This window comes from Camelus dromedarius, chromosome 7 (assembly GCF_036321535.1).
Source record: "Camelus dromedarius isolate mCamDro1 chromosome 7, mCamDro1.pat, whole genome shotgun sequence".
Taxonomy (NCBI): domain Eukaryota; kingdom Metazoa; phylum Chordata; class Mammalia; order Artiodactyla; family Camelidae; genus Camelus; species Camelus dromedarius.
The window spans coordinates 84683781-84704824 of NC_087442.1; the positions used below are offsets into that span (position 1 = coordinate 84683781).

General features: G+C 42.1%; 1 protein-coding gene across 13 annotated transcripts in view; it reads right to left on the reverse strand.

Moving 5' to 3' along the window:
* The window catches only part of LOC105092857 (ankyrin repeat domain-containing protein 26), a 119786-nt gene that overhangs the window by 39116 nt on the left and 59626 nt on the right, over positions 1-21044 (reverse strand). For 8 of the 13 annotated variants that reach the window (XM_064487768.1, XM_064487770.1, XM_064487767.1 and 5 more), the window contains exons 3-13: positions 19555-19650; positions 18217-18353; positions 16111-16208; positions 13542-13828; positions 12751-12865; positions 12415-12588; positions 6103-6209; positions 4659-4796; positions 3130-3212; positions 906-1058; positions 266-317 (exon numbers count right to left, since the gene is read on the reverse strand). In XM_064487768.1, coding sequence (XP_064343838.1) covers positions 266-317; positions 906-1058; positions 3130-3212; positions 4659-4796; positions 6103-6209; positions 12415-12588; positions 12751-12865; positions 13542-13756 — 1037 coding nt within the window. In that variant the 5' untranslated portion in view covers positions 13757-13828; positions 16111-16208; positions 18217-18353; positions 19555-19650. The other 5 variants (XM_064487763.1, XM_064487764.1, XM_064487762.1 and 2 more) reach the window with 4 other exon arrangements.

Genomic DNA, 21044 nt, shown 5'->3' on the forward strand with positions numbered 1-21044 from the left:
GATGGTTAAGTCACAGGTCAACTACTTGTTAACCATGGAATCACGGGTCAACTAGTCAACCTCCTTAAACCACAGCTGCCTAACTAACTAATAGTAAGCTGTAACAGCACAGCTACTCTGCAAAGCTGTTGTGGTGACTGTACGAAGTAACAAATGTCAAGTACACAGCACGGTGTCTAACCCAGAGTAGGACACTCAACAAGCCTTGTTTCTTTTCTCTGTGTTCCCTTAGTCAACATATTTTGAAAAATCCATAAAATCCTACCTGATGACAGAGATGTCTTCAAACCTCGGTGAAAACTCAACCACTAAATCCGCTATTAAAGAAAAAAGTAAAACAGATTCTATATCAGCAACAGAAAAATACAGAGTATTAAAAGTGTAAGACCAATGTTTTGTTAAAAAGCATTCCTTTGGGACCACACACTTCAGTGAATATTGAGTATACTCCTGGTAGGTAATTAATGCATAAAAAACACTTCCCCTCCTTCATATTTATCAAAAAAAAAGGGTGTTTATCCAAATTTGTTATCTTAAAGCGAACTGTTTACAAGGACCAAAATCCCAACCAAACTTTATGAGACTCACAAAAAACGGTAATCGTTAGTAGAATCAGCATCATCAACTGACTTCAAGCTCACACAGCGTGGTGTTTCTGGACGACACCCATGGGACTAACCCACCCCGCCATTTGGCTTTGGCAGCCTCGTGTTATCTGGGCACATTCATCCCTATATGCTCACATACGGTCTAGGGCTGCTTTCACACTGCGATGGCAGACATGAGTAGATGTGACAGACACCACATGGCCTAAAATGTTGACTCTCTGGCCCTTTATAGAAAAAGCTTGTGCATCCCTGCTTTATGTCATAACAGGAAACCCCAAGACTCAAATCGAATCTTACTCTTCTGCTCAACATTCTTCGGTGAATCTGTGCAGCTGCCATTGCTGGTTCCCAACTCGACAACCATTTCTTCTTCGTCATCCTTGCCGGACAATTGCAACTTTTCTTGGATATTCTCTGCTCCAGTACGCGAAGAAGGTAAACTCTCCTTAGCTGCAAAAAGAGAAATGATTGTTCTACAGTCATCACAGTAACTACATCTCCTTCCCCAGTGGCTGGTTTAGGAAATGAGCACGTGATGTAACCCAGCCAATAAGATGCTAGGGGAAGTCTACCGGAAGCTTCTCTGTTTTCTTCCTAGTTAACAGAAAACATGCAGAGAGAAGCAGCCCTCCTCGCCTGCGGATACTGCCATGCGAGAATATGATGCTTGGAGCTGCCGCTAATCAGCAGACCAGGAAAGGCGACGTGAAACACCAGCAGCCTCACAGCTGAAGGAGGGACAGCGTCTGGGATCCTGATGACATCACCAAACCTTCTAAACAATCCTGACTCCTGTTGCTGTAGACACTGTTACTTAGGTCTCTTATTATTATTTGCAGCTGAAAGCATTCTGACAATTTCCCAAGGTCTACAGCAGACCTCCTCCTCTCTACAGTACTAGAAAGGCTTTCAGAAGTGTGCCTGAGCTAGGTAGTCACCTCGTTCCCAACCATTCCTACAGCATCCTTTCTGCACCAACAACATGAAACTCATAGATCCTGCAAAGTTCACTGGCACATCTTAGCCTTTGCACCGCTGTCCTTTCTGCCAAATGTAATCTTCAAAGATGTTCCGCCCACCAAACACTGCCCTTCTGCCTCCTTCCCTGGCAAACTTCTACTCGTTCTGCATGGCTTACCTGACATCCTACCCACTTTTCAAAAACTTCTTTCCTCACCATGGACTTAAAGTATTTGGCACATATTAAATACCAATAAAAAATACATAAAGACAGTTACAAAGTCCTCGTGGGCTCTGGGACACAGTAAGCACAGAATAAAGTAAAGCAAATCATAAAAATGAGGATGACAGTAACAAGCTCCCAGAGGCCAGGAACTGTGCTTTTGACCTGTTTGCACACTGTAATGTCAGAGTGGTGCTTAGTACCTAAAAGACACTCGATAGTCATCTGTTAAGTGGATCAATTAACAGATAAGAATGTTTTCTTTGGAAGTCCTGTTTAAAAAACACAGACATTTTAACCAGGGACAACTCTGTTGTGTTATGAGCACCTTGAAGACCAAAACTCTGTCTATTCCATCTTTGTATTTCCTACAACAGTTCTTTGCTTGATCAAGGTCTACCAAGTTAAAGGTGCCCTCATACAGTTCAGACTGAACAGCACGCTAGGGGTCACACCTAGGCAACACAGTCTTTTTTTTTTTTATGTGAAGTACTTCTGTGCTTTTATTACAATTTGTTAAGTCCTGAGTTGTGCTATTTGAGTAATTATTATGACAATCCTTTAACTAATGGCAACAGAAAATCTTGTTCTAACAAAATTATAGTTTCATGACAAGTATCCCAAAAAAGAGAAGAAAACATCTGACTCTCACGAAGGCAACATGTCGCATTCTGTTTGCACTTCTGAGGAATGCAATCGGTGAGAGTGAGACCTTGTTGGTGTAATGATGCGAAAAGTAACCAGTGCTTCTCAACAGGGCACTGCTTTCCTGACTTCTGCATTATCACTAGATATCTTTAAAAAACAATCTCTTGTTAGTATGCTGCACACTGGCCCAGCTGTGCAGTTCTAATTGTTGGCCATTTGTTTATAGCACCAGGAAGGTATTGCTGAGCTCCCAGTTTTAAAGACAATCACTTTTTAGTGAGGCTAATCACTGTGCAATAACTAGCATTCATTTACCCAATGTAATCCATTTGCTGTAAAAACTAAAGATTCAGTTCTGTAACAAGGCCAACTTGTTATAATGTTAGGGGAAATGTACAACAAAGTTAAAAACCTGTTTTTCTTATTTACACAAAGATATAATATGGGATTTCAGGGGCCATGATTAAATAAATGAATTTCTTTTCAGACAATATTGTCTCAGATTTTAAATTACCTACAATTAACTTCTTAAGTAATTCGGAATACTAGGCCATGAAGAAAAAATTAATTAAAAAAATAAAAACATACATGAAATTTACACACTGGCTTTTTTCACTGCTCTTTCATTATCCAAAGTTCCTCACTCTTACTTCCGTATCTATGGTAGGCCCAACAAGAGTAACTTATTACCAGAACTCTGTCCTAGGTCGCTATTTTGAGGGGGAGTAGTTGGTATCTTTCCGTCTCTGTAGTCGACAATCAGTTGGTAAATGCTACGTATAAAAACAGTGATGAATAAATATTACTACTTGAATACTAATATAAAAACAATTACCAAATATATTAAATTCTTAGCTTATTTCAGACAATATCAGAGGTAATAGCAAACCTTCAATTGTCCCATATACTTCAAATTTGTACAATCTACAAACTTTTAAATTTAGCATGTACAACTAAAAAAGAAAAAAAAGGTGAAGTTGTCATGAGCTGAGGGCAGTACAGCTCAGCAAGTTAACTAGAGCGAGCCTGACATATGGAAGGTATCTCGAACTCAGAAGTCCCAGCTCTATAACCAACAGCTATTTGTTCCTGGAAAAGTTGCTTCTCATCAGCTCAAAGTCTTCCTTTATAAAACTGGGATCTTACTGTCAGGCAGTTAGTTATTAATACTCACAAGAGTATTACGAAGATTTAATGAGATAATGTATCCCCCAGATGCTCAGAGAAATAGTGGAAGAATGGAATAATTTCTTCCTGAACTTAAATGCTGGAACTATTTGAGAATCCCAAATAAAACCCAATGTGTGTTTTCTTTCCTAGGTGTAACATTTAAATGTGGCAGTTTTCAGAAAATGTTACAAATTACGGTGATTAGGTGTTCTTCATGGTTTATAGTTCAGGGCACCTCAGCTACTATATAATTTGTAGCTACATTTACTTATAAATATATGACCTCATACAAGCATATGTATGAGAACTAAACAAGCTGTCACGCTGAAGTTTACGTGTCGATCACCATGAAGACCACGGAAACTGGATCAGCACAGGCATCCCGGGAGCAGAGGTCAATGACCCGACTGCAGGACCAGTTTCTTTTTCCTTTTCTTCTTTTAAAGTTTTATTAAAGGTCTTTAGAGAGCAACATCCAGACTCCAGACTCAGCTGCCAAGGAGATCCTGTTAAAACTAGTTTTAGTACCAACGCTGCAGCAACAGAATCAAAGGAGACAAGAGAACGATTAGAGTGCCCTCGCCCTGCCCCAATGCCTTGTGGGAGAGGACTGTCACTGTGATCTTAGGGAATCCCTTAGGTTCCTGGAAAATTCAAGAGGAAGATTATAGAAGAAAGTCCCCAAAGGAAAATACAGGATTTTCTGCTCTACTAAACATTTCAAGACCCAAACAACTAGTTAGAAAAATCAGCTATGTGACATTATTTGTACCCCATGCATAGGGGTTACACTGGAATGAAATGGAGAACAGCAGGACCCTAAGGATAAATGTCTTACAAATCCTGAGATAAAGAACCCTGTGCCCACTGCTCCATCTCACTAGTCTGGCCTTTTGCTGGTTTCCAGCTGATGATGTGCAGGGTCTCACTGCCATCCCCAAAGTGCCTGCTCCCAACTAGGAACTCTTACCTGTCACATAACAAGTTAACAGTTAGGTCACTTCCAACCTCAGTTTAGAGATAACTGGCACTTTAATGGAAACACTTACTGTTTAAAACCGTTCAAACGAGCATATTGTTCAGGACACCATCCCTGTAAATCTCGAGAACTGGCATTAACATGCTTCTGAAGAAGCAGCTTGACTATGTCCGGTGAGTCATGAAACACAGCAAGCGTGAGCGCTGATCTAAAATAAAAGAGACAACTTCACCCTTAGGAACTTAGTCAGCTTAACTTAAACAGTTAATTTGGTCTAGTTTACCAAGTTAATATCCTGCCCACCCCTGGAGAACTGACCACTTACATGCTCAAGTGCTCATCTTTGCACATTACCTCCAAGGCCAAAATGGAGGGACAAAAAAGAAGCCTCCTGTCCTACTTGGGTAGCACACAGTAGAAGTGGCTAATTTAAAGTCCTCTGATGGACAAGAAAGGATGCTGAGGTCACTTATCTGAAGTAGGTAAAGATTTAAATAAAGGATTCCCCATTTCTTCCCTAGTCTGAAATATAATACTTTAAAATCAGCTAGAGGTCAGGTAAGGAGAAGCTGTTTGCAGGTTGAAAAGAGTAATATGAATAAAAACGGCAACAAAAATAGTCACGGCTGCAGTTAACACGCTGAGAAGCATGTGCCCGGCACTAACCTGAACAGTCTACGTATGGTCTTTCTTAGGCACAACCCCCCTTGAAGGATGTACGACGACCCTCCTTTACGTGACAAGAAACGTACTGGTTGGTGGTAAGTCATGTCCCCCAGGTAACACACCTGACCAGCAGGAGAGCTGGGAATTCAACCTCATCTGACTCTAAAGCCCAGCTCTTTTCTCTTTATCATCCACCAATGACTTGCCTTCTTTAAGGGGAATGTTTATTCAATATTTAAAGCTATTTTTCTTCCTTCCACCATTATCAATTAAAAATAAAAACAAAATGTACTAGAAATGAAAAAGGATAAAAACTGATGAGCCCACAGTATCTGGTAATAGTTACTCTCTTAGTGATACTCACTTAGTGATAACCTAATAACATCAGTATCCTTCAAACAAAGTAATTTAAAGCAGAGTCATCCAAAAGACAAAACAAACTCCTCTTTGTTTAATATGCATCTTTTAAGAAAAGAAAGGAACCAAGAAGAGGTTAAAAAAAGTTATAAAAGAAAGAAGAAATTCAACACTGTCTTATAAGGTAAATTAAAATTAGAGTCCACACTAATAAAACTAAAATGAAATCCCTGAACTATTGTAAGATTGTATGACCAAAAAAAGCAGGTTGCAAACGACAGCAGTCACTACCATAAAGGAAGATGAGTCCTGCTGCATACCGTTCTTCGTGACACCAGGCAGAATAATTGCTTTTCTACCTAACTGATGATGTGTTGATTTTAAGTTAATCCTCTTCTTATTAAGTTAATCTTTCTGATTGGCTGTTACTGCTCTACAACAACATTAAGATTTAAAACAAAAAGAGAGAGAGAGAGAACAAACTATTGTACCTTTGCAGCTTGTCGACTGCATGTACATTTGCCCCGTTCTCTATCAAAAATTTGACCATTTCTTCTTTGTTCTCCCTGATGGCGAGTAAAAGTGGTGTGAAGTTATACTGTAAAACAGTAAAAACAGTTGACAATGTGTAAAATTACATATAAATTTCAAAACTGAATTTAAAAACTTAAGTCTCTTAAAGAACTTAAACATATACTATAAAGTAAATAACAAGCAGCCCCTTCCTCCTCGCCCCTCTGTGTCCCTTCTCTTTAAAAGGTTCCTCCTTGACCTCCTCGAAAGTTTCCCTGTGAAGTCATTCTCTGAAACTCACTTCAGACATTTGCTGGTTCCAAGAACCTTCGCTTCTATCGCAGCGTGTGTCAGGCATTCTCTAGTTACCTTACTGCTCAACTACTACTCCTGACACTCTAAACACTGCTCCAGAGAGAACCATTTAGCTGCTGAATCAACTACATTTTTAAGGAGCCACGCTGAGGAGAAAGATACCATACTGTCTGCAGCATGCATAACCTATCCAATTACAACTATGACTAATCTCATAAAGCTTGGAGACATTCCAATGGGAATATGATTATTTGCATGTAAAGAAAAAGTTTTTCTTAAGCCAACTTATACATTCCAATGTGAAAAATTCCATCCCACTCTTAAGGGATTATTACAAAATATGAAGTAAACTATAAATTAATATAGACTGTCTTTAAAACCTTGAAATATTTATCAAAATATACAAACAGGAATTGTAAATTCAAATGCTTACAGAGGCAACATAGGTGGCCCGAGTAAGTGAAGGTCACAAGTGAGGACAGCAAACTGGAGAACACACGCCCCACCGAGAAGGGGCCACCTCTGCAGAGCAGACCACATAGGAGCCTGGGCTCAAGGGGGACCAGATTTGATTCTTTAGGAGCAGTTCTGAAGTGTAGATTTCTGCACAAGTCTCCTATATTTTAAATGTTGACTCAATGTGTGGAGACAAACTGAACATATCCAGGGCCATGTTTAGTCTATAGCCCACTTGTGTTTTTATGTTTGCTGTGTTTCCAAACAGTTGGGTATAAATCAAGTATTTGTGTGTAAAACCTTGCCTTTCTTTAGAATCATATGTCTTACACACAAAAACACTGGGCCCCAACATGTAATAAAAATTGTGATTAAGACTCACAAGAATTTTTCCAATGCCTACTAAAACTACAATCTACCTGTATCTAATTCTCCCCAATTGTTAATCAAATGGATTATTAGTTCATAAGATGGCCGAAACTAAATTATTAAAACAATTCCAATTTGTTACTAATGTCATGGGTCTTGATGTTTAAAACTGCCATCTTGCATGGTATACTTATATATAATGGAATACGACTCAGCCATAAAAAAGAATGAAACAATGCCATTTGCAGCAACATGGAAGGACCTAGAGATTATCATACTGAGTGAGGTAAGTCAGACAGTGAAAGACAAATCCCATAGGATATCACTTAATATGTGGATTCTAAAATATGATACAAGTGAACTTATTTACAAAACAGAAATAGACTCACAGACATAGAAAACAAACTGATCATTACCAAAGGGGAAAGGGGGTGGGAGAGGAATAAATTAGCAGTTTTGGACTAGCAGATACAAATTACTGTATATAAAATAGATGAACAAGGTCCTACTGTATATACTACAGGGAACTATACTCAATATCCTGTAATAAACCATAATGGAAAAGAATATGAATATATATATATATATATATGAATAAGAATATATACATAACTGAATAAGAATATATATAACTGAATAAGAATATATATATATAACTGAATCACTCTGCTGTACACCAGAAACTATCACAACACTGTAAATCAATTAGACTTTAATTTAAAAAAACACTGTCATCTTGATTATGCTAGGGCTCAGTGAATCTAACAGATAGATATATTGCAAGAGTCCGTCACACAGCTTTAACCAAAAGAAGGCTCATGACTTCCTATTACTGCAATCAGAAAAACCCTACTGTATAGCGATACAGGCCTTCCTCAAAAAAGAACAATCTCAAATAAACAATTTAACCCACCACCTGAATGAATTAGAAAAAGAAGAACAAAAAACCCCAAAAAGCAGCAGAAGGAATAAAGATCAGAGAGGAATTAAATACAATAGAGATTAACAAGACCATAGAAAAAAATCAACCAAACCAAAAGCTGGTTTTTTGAAAAAGTAAATAAAATCGACAAACCTCTGGCCAAACTCACAAAGAAGAAAAGAGAAAGCACAAATTAGCAAAATAAGAAAGGAGAAATTACAACAAACAAAATAGAAATAAAGAATATCATACGAGAATATTATGAAAAACTATATGGAACCAAACTGGATAACCTAGAGGAGATGGACAAGTTTCTGGAAACATACTGTCCACCAAGACTGAATCAAGAAGAATCTGAACACTTGAACAATCCGATCACTAGAAAGGAAATAGAAATAGCAATTAAAAACCTCCCTACAAATAAAAGTCCAGGACCAGACGGCTTCACTGGGGAATTCTACCAAACATACAAAGAAGAACTCATACCAGTCCTTCTCAAACTCTTCCAGACGATTGAAAAGGAGGGAATACTCCCAAACTCATTCTGTGAAGCCACCATCACCCTGATACCAAAACCAGGCAAAGACACTACAAAAAAAGAGAATTATAGGCCAATATCACTGATGAACGTAGACGCCAAAATCCTCACCAAAATTTCAGCAAATAGAATCCAACAACACATAAAAAAGATTATACATCATGACCAAGTGGGGCTCATCCCAGGGACACAAGGCTGGTTCAACATACGCAAGTCAATCAATGTAATACATCACATCAGCAAGAGAAAGGACAAAAACCACATGATCATCTCAATCGATGCAGAAAAAGCATTTGATAAAATTCAACATTCATGATAAAAATTCTCGCCAAAGTGGGTATAGAGGGAACATATCTCAAAATAATAAAAGCTATATATGACAAACCTACAGCCAGCATAGTACTCAACGGTGAAAAACTCAAAAGCTTCCCACTAAAACCTGGGACAAGACAAGGATGCCCACTATCACCACTCCTATTCAACATAGTCCTGGAAGTCCTAGCCACAGCAATCAGGCAAGAGAAAGAAATAAAAGGGATCCAAATTGGAAAAGAAGAGGTAAAAGTGTCACTATATGCTGACAACATGTTACTATATATAGAAAACCCTAAAAGGTCCACACAGAAGCTACTAGAGCTGATTGAAGAATTCAGCAAGGTAGGTTACAAAATTAACGTTCAAAAATCAGTTGCATTTCTTTACACTAATGATGAATCAACAGAAAAACAAAGTAAAGAAACAATCCCCTTTAAAATAGCACCCAAAGTAATAAAACATCTGGGAATAAATCTAACCAAGGAGGTGAAAGAATTATACACAGAAAACTATAAACCATTGATGAAGGAAATTAAAGAAGACTTTAAAAAATGGAAAGATATTCCATGCTCTTGGATTGGAAGAATCAATATTGTTAAAATGGTCACACTGCAAAAGGCAATCTACAGATTTAATGCAATCCCTATCCAATTACCCAGGACATATTTCACAGGACTAGAACAAATCATAAGAAAATTTATATGGAACCATCAAAGACCTAGAATTGCCAAAGCATTACTGAAGAGAAAGAAAGAGGCTGGAGAAATAACTCTCCCAGACTTCAGACAATACTATAGAGCTACAGTCATCAAGACAGCATGGTATTGGTACCAAAACAGACATACAGACCAATGGAACAGAATAGAGAGCCCAGAAATGAACCCACAGGCTTTTGGTCAACTAATCTTCGACAAACGAGGCAAGAATATACAATGGAATAAAGACAGTCTCTTCAGTAAATGGTGTTGGGAAAACTGGACAGCAGCATGTAAAACAGTGAAGCTAAACACTCCCTTACACCATATACAAAAATCAACTCAAAATGGATCAAAGACTTAAACATAAGACAAGATACAAGAAACCTCCTAGAGGAAAACATAGGCAAAACATTATCTGACATACATTTCAAAAATTTTCTCCTAGAAGAAACAAAAGCAAGAATAAACAAATGGGACCTAATGAAACTTACAAGCTTCTGCACAGCAAAGGAAACCAGAAGTAAAACAAGAAGACAACCTATGGAATGGGAGAAAATTTTTGCCAATGAAACCGACAAAGGCTTGATCTCCAGAATATATAAGCAGCTCATACAACTCAATAAGAAAAAAATAAACAACCCAATCCAAAAATGGGCAGAAGACCTAAGCAAGCAATTCTCCAAGGAAGACATACAAATGATCAAAAGGCACATGAAAAAATGCTCAATATCACTAATTATCAGAGAAATGCCAATCAAAACTACAATGAGGTATCACCTCACACCAGTCAGAATGACCGTCATTCAAAAATCCACAAATGACAAATGCTGGAGAGGCTGTGGAGAAAGGGGAACCCTCCTACACTGCTGGTGGGAATGCAGTTTGGTGCAGCCACTATGGAAAACAGTGTGGAGATTCCTCAAAAGACTAGGAATAGACTTACCATATGACCCAGGAATCCCACTCCTGGGCTTGTATCCAGAAGGAACCCTACTTCAGGATGACACCTGCACCCCAATGTTCACAGCAGCACTATTTACAATAGCCAAGACATGGAAACAGCCTAAGTGTCCATCAACAGGTGACTGGATAAAGAAGATGTGGTATATTTATACAATGGAATACTACTCAGCCATAAAAACCAACAACATAATGCCATTTACAGCAACTTGGATGCTCCTGGAGAATGTCATTCTAAGTGAAGTAAGCCAGAAAGAGAAAGAAAAATACCATGAGATCGCTCATATGTGGAATCTAAAAAACAAAAACAAAAACAAACAAAAACAAAAAACAAAGCGTAAATACAGGACAGAAATAGACTCATAGAGAATACAGACTTGTGGTTGCCAGGGGGGTGGAGGGTGGGAAGGGATAGACTAGGATTTCAAAATTGTAGAATAGATAAACAAGATTACACTGTATAGCACAGGGAAATATACACAAAATGTTATGATAACTCACAGGGAAAAAAATGTGACAGTGAGTGTGTACATGTCCATGAATGACTGAAAAATTGTGCTGAACACTGGAATTTGACACAACATCGTAAAATGATCATAAATCAATAAAAAATGTTAAAAAAAAAAAAAAACAAACCCTACTGACCTAATGACCTGGACGGGAACAAAAGGTGCAAAATCTTTAAAGGGTCCGACTCTACTTACTGAATCACTCACCACAACCAAGTTTCTAAGACTGTCTGAGTGCCACTGAATGATCAGTGGTTAGAAGGGAAAAGGAGCTTTTCTTCAAGGCAATAGATACTGCCAGTAATATTGCCAATAAACTCCTCAATCACAGAGGAAGAGACGGATAAGTCAGGCTAACACGGCTGGAAAGGAGAGCACTGAAAGCAGCAGCATCTATCAAACTCCTGCCCTTCCAGAGATGTCTTATTTTTGAGATCTGTGAATTTACATGTATTACATGTATCCATTCAATAGTCCTTAACCAAGGGTTGTATCAGAATCTCAGGGAAGTATTTCTAAATACTGTGTCTAGACCTGAGTACCTTTATTCAATCCAAATCTTCAGGGGAGAGCCAGGAGAAAAAGAAGGAGGACCAGCTGCGCCATCACTTGCTCCCCACCTACAGCCACAGCCCTGCAGGGGAGCTGCACCCGGCTGAGCACGGAAGACCCCAAGATGAAGGTGTACGTGGAGGGCCATGTGGCCACCAGCACAAGCGAATGCCCCTGCTGGCTGGCTGTCAAACATGACCTGACCTCACTTGCCCAGATTCTAGAACCTGGGATCCTGGGGTGCTCAGGGCCTGTGGCTTGCTGCCTCCCCTGCCCAGGTGAAGTCACCCAGCTCCCCCTGCTGGGTACTGGGTTCCTTCCTCCTCCCACCCACCCCCAGGCAGGCAGCCAGACCTTGTCATCACTTCACTCCCCGCAAGCCTTCATCTTCTTTAGGCGCTGAGCCTACCACCCACTCCCAGGCACTTCCTAATGGGACACTGTTCCTTCTGGGGTAGAAGTGCGGCTGGGAGACAGAGCTCTGCCCTTTCCGTGGGCACTACCTCTAGCCCCTGGCCTTGGCTTTGGAGTTGTTTCCATGATAACAGGGCTTGATGTATTGTATTCAGTATACATATTACTATAAATAAAACACCTGTAGCTAGAAAAGACCCTGTATTTCAAATATCTTGTAAATAAAGTCAGTTGAGCTATACCTTGTCTGTCGCCTCAATATTTGCATTATAGCGGAGCAGCTTTGCTGCAATTGATGTATCTCCAGCCAAGACGGCGTAATGCAGAGCAGTGTTTTGACAGTTGTCCTCAAGATTTGGGTCAGCTCTGTATTCCAGCAGGACAGTGACACATACTTCTTTCTGGCATTGTACAGCCTGTTGGTATCACGCCAAGAAACAGACTGTAAGTGCTAGGCATTCCAAGTTAACATTCCTCAAGTTCCATTAGTTCGTTATATTTAAAACAGATAAATTCATTTTTATTCTAAGTAATTACATCGAATCCATCTCGCGTGGACATGGTTGGCTGCTACACACCTTGATGAGAGCTGTCTTGCCTTCCTTGTCACGAGCATTCAGATTACAATCCCAATGTATGAGGAGCCTCACCACTGATGACTGGCCGGTGGTGCAGGCCAAGTGTAGGGCAGTCCTGTGAACATGAGGACTTTTTAGGAAATTAGAGCGTACTAGTTCAAAGACACAATTACTCACGTAATTGTAAACATTCAACAGCATGCTATTCCTACCCCTTTAAAACTAACATTTAGTCTTCTTATCTTAGTTCTTTCTACGGGGAAAGAACAATATTTATTAGCTCTTATTACTCACCACATTAATGGAAGAACTACCTGTTTGAATATAAAGGGCATGCCATTGAGATTCAGCTCACCTTGGGTCTGACTTCTACTTTAACACTGTCCCTTATTAGCTCTCACTTAGCCTGTCTGTGCCTCAATTTCCTCATCAACAAAATGGGCATGAAGTAGTAGTTATCTTACAGGACGCCGCTGTGATGCTTAAATGAAAAGCTATGCAAAGTGTCTGGCAGTTCCTTGCACAAAATAACAGCTCAATAATTGTTAGATAATGTTATAATTGTTACCATTACTATTTTACAAAAACAACATTTCAATTAAATAAAATGATAATGTATCTACTTTGCTGCTGCAAGGATGAGAGAGAACACTGTACTTCAATGATTCTAACATGCTCATTTTCTCACTCTTCAACATCTCTGACATGGGAAGGCAATTTAAAATTCATGTCTTAAAACCATAGTTGGCAGCTCCTCCCAGGCCTGCCCCGCCCCGTCCCGCCGCTGTTACCTGTTCTTCCTGTCTCTGCCGTCTACGACATTTTCGTTGCGTAACAGCAACACCTCCACTGTGTCCAGATGACCAAAATACGCGGCTTCGTGGAACGGAGTTAGTTCGCGCTTACGGACGTGATACCCAGGCACGGGGTTCTCACGATTCCTGCGCTCTCTCTGATGGATGCTGAAGCCCACGCAGCTCGCGAACTCAGTGAGTCTCTTCTTCATCTGGCTTATCGCCTTCCGACACCGCTCACTTCCCTCTTGGCCTCTTGCCGCCTCCCGATCTCAGCGCCGGCGCTATAGAAGAGCCACAGAAGTCTCGCTGCCACACCTTGGCTGCAAAGCTCAACGGCTCGGAATGTTTGGTCCGGAACAGTCGTAGCCTAGCAACAGCACTGACCCTCAACTGTCCCTCAACTGTCCCTCCAGAGCCAGTGTCCCTGTGAGTGCGCACAGAGACCTGGAGGCCCAGTGTGCCTGGTGCGCACTTGGGAGCCTAAGGCATTTCAAATCTCTGCAATTGCTTGTGGGCCATTTTGGATTCCTTTCAAATGTTGGTGCTAGGTGGTTGAGTGTTTTGGGACATTTCCAGAAGTTAGGCTTGCCCCTGAGAAAGTCATGTTTGTATGCGACTATGGTTAGAGTGGGGTGGAAACACAGCATGCTGAAGGCCTAGTCCCCCAGAGAGCTCCCCACCAAAAGTCTCTGTATCTCCTTATCCCTCAGTTTATTCCTTTCCCCATCCCTCTGGGCCCCAGCCAGTCTCCAGGGAATTTAGCAGATGCAAACAGCAGAAAGCTGTTTTCCTGGTTTCAGAGATTGTGGCAATATGTATCATTAAGTACAAACTTGAGAAACCAATACACGCTCTCCAGATGAAATGAAAATGTGTTTCCGCATGTCTGCTGACCCTGCTCTGTGGCTCAGCCTTATGTTTACATGCTTTCTTCACTTTATTTTTTTGCTTTTATTTCCACCAATTAAATCTTCGATCAATCCAAGATTTATGTGGGAGCATGGCATAACATTTGAGAACTTTTTAACCACGTAACTATGAAAACACTACGTCAGTTACTCAGCGAGGCCACGCTGCTGGCTGAGCACTTGCAGGAGGGGGGGAAGGCAGGGCAGGCCTCTGCTTCCTGCCTAACTCCATCCTTCCTCCCTCAGCTGGCTAATTATGGCTTCTGGCCCTGCCACGATCAAAACTGCAGGGGGCGGTAGAGTTCCTAAGTGGCTGACACTCCTGGGAGCTGGTCTTGAGTGGACTGGACCTGGCAAGTGTTTTGAAGCTGACTCTCAGGGGCATTTCTGTGCCCCCCACCTGCCCTCACCTGCAACTCCCCTGACCTAAGGGAATGTGGTGTTACAAACTTCCCCATTTAATCTATCTTTTCTATTAGCATACACTGTTATTGCCCTCATCTTATTAAAAAAAATGCGTTCACCCTCCAGCTGCGGCCCCATTTCTCTCTTCTCCAGCACACATGCCTCCTGCCCCTGCAAAGGAGCTGTTCCCATTCGCTGCCTCTGATTCCTCTCATTTTCCACCCAAGCCAAGTGTGTCCACTCACTGCAACTGCTCACGACAGGGTCACCCACCACCCACCAGGTGCTGACTCCACGAGGAGCTCTCAGTCCTCTCCTCTCACGGCCCAGCAGCCACACTTCCCACCGCTGCTCTCCCCAACTTCCTGAAGCCCTTTCTTCACGGGGCTTCCTGGGTCTCAGGCTACTCTGGTTTCCTCCCACGGCCCTGGCTGGTCTTCTCAGTCCCAGCTCCTGAATGCTGACACACAGCACCCCTGAGGCTCAGTCTTCTGGCCTCTACTACTTTCTGCTGCCGCCCACATCAGCCTTAGGGCTTTATGTATTATCTACAAGTTGGTAACTTCCAAACTGCTATTTCCAATCCAGACCTCCCTCCTGTATTCCAGACTCAAATACCCATTGCCTCTCAACGTCATCTCTTGGAAGTTTAATAGGACTTCTCCTGGGCCGGCCCTCCCCTGGGCCTGACCTTTCCTGATCGTACCCTCTCCTGGACCTGCCCTCTCCTAGGCCTGCCATGACCTGGGTCTGACCTTACCTGGACATGCTGTCACTTGGGCCTGCCCTCTCATTGACCTACCCTCACTTGGACCAGCCTTCTCCTGGGCTTGCCCCCACCTGTGCTTAGCCTCTCCTGTTCCTGCCCTAAGCTGGTCCTGCCCTCTCCCGGGCCTGCCCTTTCCTTGGCCTGCTTGCTCCTGGTCCTTCCCACTATCTCCTGGGCTTCCCCTCACCTGGGCCTGCCCTGTCCTTTGCCTGCCCTCATCTGGTCCTGCCCTCTCTGAACTGCCCTCTCCTGTGCCTGCTCTCACCTGGGCCTGCACGGTCCTGGGCCTGCCCTTGCCTGGACCTGCCCACTATCTCCTGGGGCTTCCCTCTCCTGGGCCTGCCCTCTCTTCAGTCTGCTCTCACGTGGGTCTGCCCTCGGGTTTGTCGGCCCACCACTAGGACTGCCCTCTTCTGGGCCTGCCCTCACCTGGGCCAGCCCTCTCCTGGTCCTGCCCACTATCTCCTTGGCCTCCACTCACCTGGCCTGCCCTCTCCTGGACCTGCCCTCTCCTGGCCTGCCCACACCTGGGCCTGCCTTCTCCTGGTCTTGCCTTCTCCTGGTCTTGCCCTCTCTCTCCTGGGGAAGTAATCCAGAAAAAGAAAGAAAAATACCATATGAGATCACTCACATATGGAATCTAAAAAAAAAAACCAAAATATAAATACAAAACAGTAACTCATAGACATAGAATACAAACTTGTGGTTGCCAAGCGGGTGGGGGTGGGAAAGGACAGACTGGGAGTTCAAAATTTGTAGATACTGACAGGCACATGTAGAATAGATAAACAAGATTATACTGTATAGCACAGGGAAATACATACATACAAGGTCTTACGGTAGCTCACAAGGAAAAAAAATGTGACAATGAATATATGTATGTTCATGTATAACTGAAAAATTGTGCTCAACACTGGAAATTGACACAACATTGTAAACTGACTATAAGTCAATAAAAAAAATGTTAAAAAAAAAAGTGCTCCATTCAGACCTATGGTTACATGCTGATCTTTTAGGGACAGAGACTAGGTTGGAACCTAAATGTACAGACTGGGAGAGAAAGGGATTTCAACTATTCTGACCAATTCCTGTTGAATGAAACAGAGAGGCCAAGCCCTCCCATTTCAAAAGTGCCCAGTTGGTGAGAAGACCCACTGCAGGGCAGGCGACGGGAAGGAACCTCCTTAACAAAGGTCCCAGATGAGAAAATGGCCCAGTGACACTCACAGCCCAGAGGGCCTTCAGCCTGAATGTCAACGTGGAGAACCCGGGCAGAAGTGGGTGTGAGCCCTTCCCTCACCTGCGCAAGGTGGACGCAGTTTTCAGCACCCCCCTCACCACCCACCTGTCCAGCCTTCCTCACTGAGTCACAAGGGAACTGGGTGGAAAGGATTTCAGCCTCATGTGTTTGGCCCTGGGCGGGGCTGGGATTCCCCTTCCATCTGAGTGGAGGGCAATGATGTCCCCGGAATAGGGTGTGTCTGGAATCAGCTGCTCCAAGTGCCCCGTGTGGGTGTTTCCTGGCACCACAATCTAGAGGGGATGACCTGACAAATTCTGTCTGATGACAATCCAAATGCTTACCGAGTCTTTTATTAGTCAGCATTATAACGTTTATAGTAAAGGGCTCAGCCCAGACACAGCAGAAGTCAACCTCTGCGCTACCTCATGAGATCTGCCCAGGCCACAGCACTGGATGTAATTTACTCTCATAAATTCCCTCTCCATTAAATGTGAGCTCACACTTGACCCTTAGCTACTTCAACAACCTCCCATTTAGGTTCCTGGGGAAGGTTCTCACATACAACATCCAGGGCTTATGACAGTGACCCCAAAGCATCCCAAATGTTAGAGACATGTACACCTAAGATACACTTCTCGGGGAGAGATCTCTCTATTAAAACAGCTACTCCAGGTAATGGATAAGAGAGCAGTGTTGTCTGAACACGTCCTGCCACACACAGGATGCAAGTCAACATTCGGACAGGCTCAAGTTGTGTTTATCTTTGTTCATGGTCCCTGCTTCTTTTTGTAAAGTCTTGTAAGTTTACTTTCTCTCAGATGTTCTGATATTCTTCTTACTCAAATTAGTAATTTCTGTTCTCTGTATTATTAATCTACTTAGAAAATGGAATAGTACTAAGACAGATTGGCAATCTGTTACGAGCCAATGAAGGCAAACTTTCAGGTAGGTTCCTAACAAAGACGTGTCTGTTACAATGAAAGCCCATATTGACAGGGTCTATGAATGATTTGCATTTACTACTGGGGTTTTTTAACTCATATATAGCTAATTTGCATTTTCCCCAAATCCATTTTTGCTTACTAACCCTACAGTTGATACCCTTACGATTTAACTCATCAAAAGCAATCACTTAAGCACTGTACGCAGGCATGTTTGTGGCCTGCGTTCTCATAGGCTGCCAAGCACGACACAAACATGAGACTAAGTTCATCAGGAAATGACTGTGCATGTGACCCAGGGCCACACCAACTCATCTACTGCCCTGCGCCAGCAACCACAGCAGGAGGCGCCGTAAAATCTATGGAGCTCTTCTGCCAGCTCTGAGCTGACAACAGTACTTACAGGTTCCGGGGGCCTCATGCCAGCCAGGGGAGCGCACACACGCGGCGCTGCTGCACCGGCCAGGGGCAGGGTCCAGCCAACGTCCCCGCTGTTCGGTGGATTGTACACTTGGACATTTCTGGCCAGTCCTCTCACCACTGAGAAAGGAAAAGGCAACACATATTTCTTACGCCTGTTTACACATGGCAAGCTATCACTTACCCTGAACTTCTGCTCTGTAGTAGGAGAAATACTGACTTCCTTAAACTTTGAATTATCTACACACAAAAGCACATGAAAACTCTCCAAATCCACATTTAGCCAAACTCAGCCAGCTAGGGCCTTGGTCTCTATGGAAGCTAAGTTGTTGTCAACAAAAACAAGGGAGTAAAAGTAGTAATACTGGGTTGGCCACAAAAGGACAAGGGACAAGGGGCAAGAGCGAGAAACTGGAAAAGCAGCTTCAGTTTTCCAGCACAGGTCATGGAGAGAGACACAAGAGGATTCTATCATCTCTGACTCTAAATGAGAACTGACAACACGGAGGATGTCCATCTAATCCGGGCAGCTAGATTAGCTGGTTTCAATCATTCATTTCTTCTCATTCAACAGACACTGAATGTCTTCTGTGATTCAAAGAAAAGGCAAACATAGGGAGAAGTCAAAGATACACTCAGTTCTCAATTAACTGCCCCAATAGGGACTTAGAAAAACATGCAAATTAAATCCATGTATTATCTCCAAACTCCACTTTAGCAATAACATCATTTTTCTAGACCACTAATCTTTTGCCAAAAGATGTCATCCATACTTGCTTTCTTTGAGCCATCAGCACGTATATTTTTAAGCAAAAAAAAAATATTTAGAGGTATGCACCGAAGCCTTTAAACAATACTACAAAGAATTGTAAAACCACTATAAACTGATTTCTTAACATATTAATAGCAAATGAAAGCACAGAGATTTCCAATGCCAAAAAGCACTTCATCAGCAGAGAAATGTGCTATCAAGTAACACGACCAGCAGATTTCAACAACCAACGCTGAAAGCTAGTGACAAAACACTGCTTCGTACAATTTATTGAGCACAAAGCAAAGCTCATGAACTTTTGTCAGTGACAGAGAACACTGATAACTAAACACATTTAGAAATCCTGAAGTTATCACTTCAGAAGAATGTCATTTTTATTTCATACACTAAAATATTAACAATTGGTGGGGGTTGGAAGGTAAACTGTGTAATTGTTACATTTTTATTCCGTCATTATGTATTTCCCAAATTTTCTCTCTACTTTAAACTTTACGCTATACTAAAAAGCAAAATGCATCATGAAGACGCTAAATTTGTCTGCCTTCTTACTTCCATGTTCTTCCAGTGTCTGGTGTACACCTTCCATCACCCTCAGGATAAGGGGGAACCACTGTAACGATGTCTGGGGCATCTGGCTGCAGATTCCTAAGAACGGCATCATTGGAAACAAAAAAGACAAGAGAGCAGCATTATGTAATCACATTTATAATTAAGGCTACAGGTAAACAGTATGTTACCTTAAAACCAAGACCACTTTTTAGCCAGGTAAAATTGTGAATTAACATCAGCGATCTTCTAAATCACGGTATTTCTCACTTTACGTGGAAAAACAATCTTCAGTAACAATATTCAGTAGTGGTGCCTCTAAGGCATACTCACACTATAGGGTTAATTTTCTATAAAATGAGTCTAATGGTATAGTTCCCTTGCTTAAAAAATTTAGTAGTTCTCCAGTACACAGAAGATTCAGTATATTATTTCTTAGCTTTACATATTAAATTGTTCACTCTAAGCCCCCAAACCCTATTTTCCAGTCTCTATACTTTTAACTCCTCCCCCTGACACACCGTGTATAGCTTAATCTTCTGCTATCCTCCCCACCACGTCACCCTCTGAAGATGCATGTTGCTTTGTGCCTTTAAGTCTCTACACACCCAGGACCCTTCATCTAGAACCCCTTCCCAATTCCCTGCCTAGAGAACTGACACCAATTATTTAAGCCCAGTTCACACGTACCTGGGAACTCCTGTCTGACTCTCTCAGTCTCTCTCTCTCTCCTCTTGTTCCTGCAGCACTTTTTTTTACTATATCTGGTGTAGTGCTTTTAACACTATACTGCACTTACATAAGTGCTTCTTTGCTCCATATGAGAAAATTAAAGAAAACATTATACACTTACCTGTGCCCCCCAGAGCCTACCGTACTGTGGTAGGTGGGGGTGTGGGGGGGCACATTAGTGGGAAAACGAAGTGTGTCAATGAATGACCTCCGTATCTCTGTCTCTTAGGCCAGCTGCCTCCCACTCACTGCTGTGGTTTCCATCCTGTGTACGTGTCTCCTACTACTATTACTGCCACGTGGGAATCCTGGGTTGTGCTACGTGTCCCTGTCACCATCCTATTCCCTATCTCTATCACTTGTGGCCATAATGGTAGTGAGCAAAGCACTCTCCCAGCAGTGCCGTGGTGGTGACGAGTGGAATACTAGCTACATGACACAGTACTTTCAACTGAGCATCTCACTACTCAACATTAATATAGTTGTATTCTAGGGAAGATTTCCCAAGAAAAACTCTAGTCATCATTAACCCTTTCTGAGGATGACAGAAGTCTGAACAAATAACATGAAGCCCAAAGAGAATACAGTTGCATCTACTACAGCAGAAGGTATGGGGGGAGGCGGGGGGAGCCCCTGTGGTGATAATGTCTAGGGTGAGTGTAGGTTACAGCTCCAGAAATATCTCTGTGATCTCAGTGCTTCTTATGTAAAGACGGGCACCCTCATGTCCAGACTTAGAGATCCACAACTGCTCCCAAATC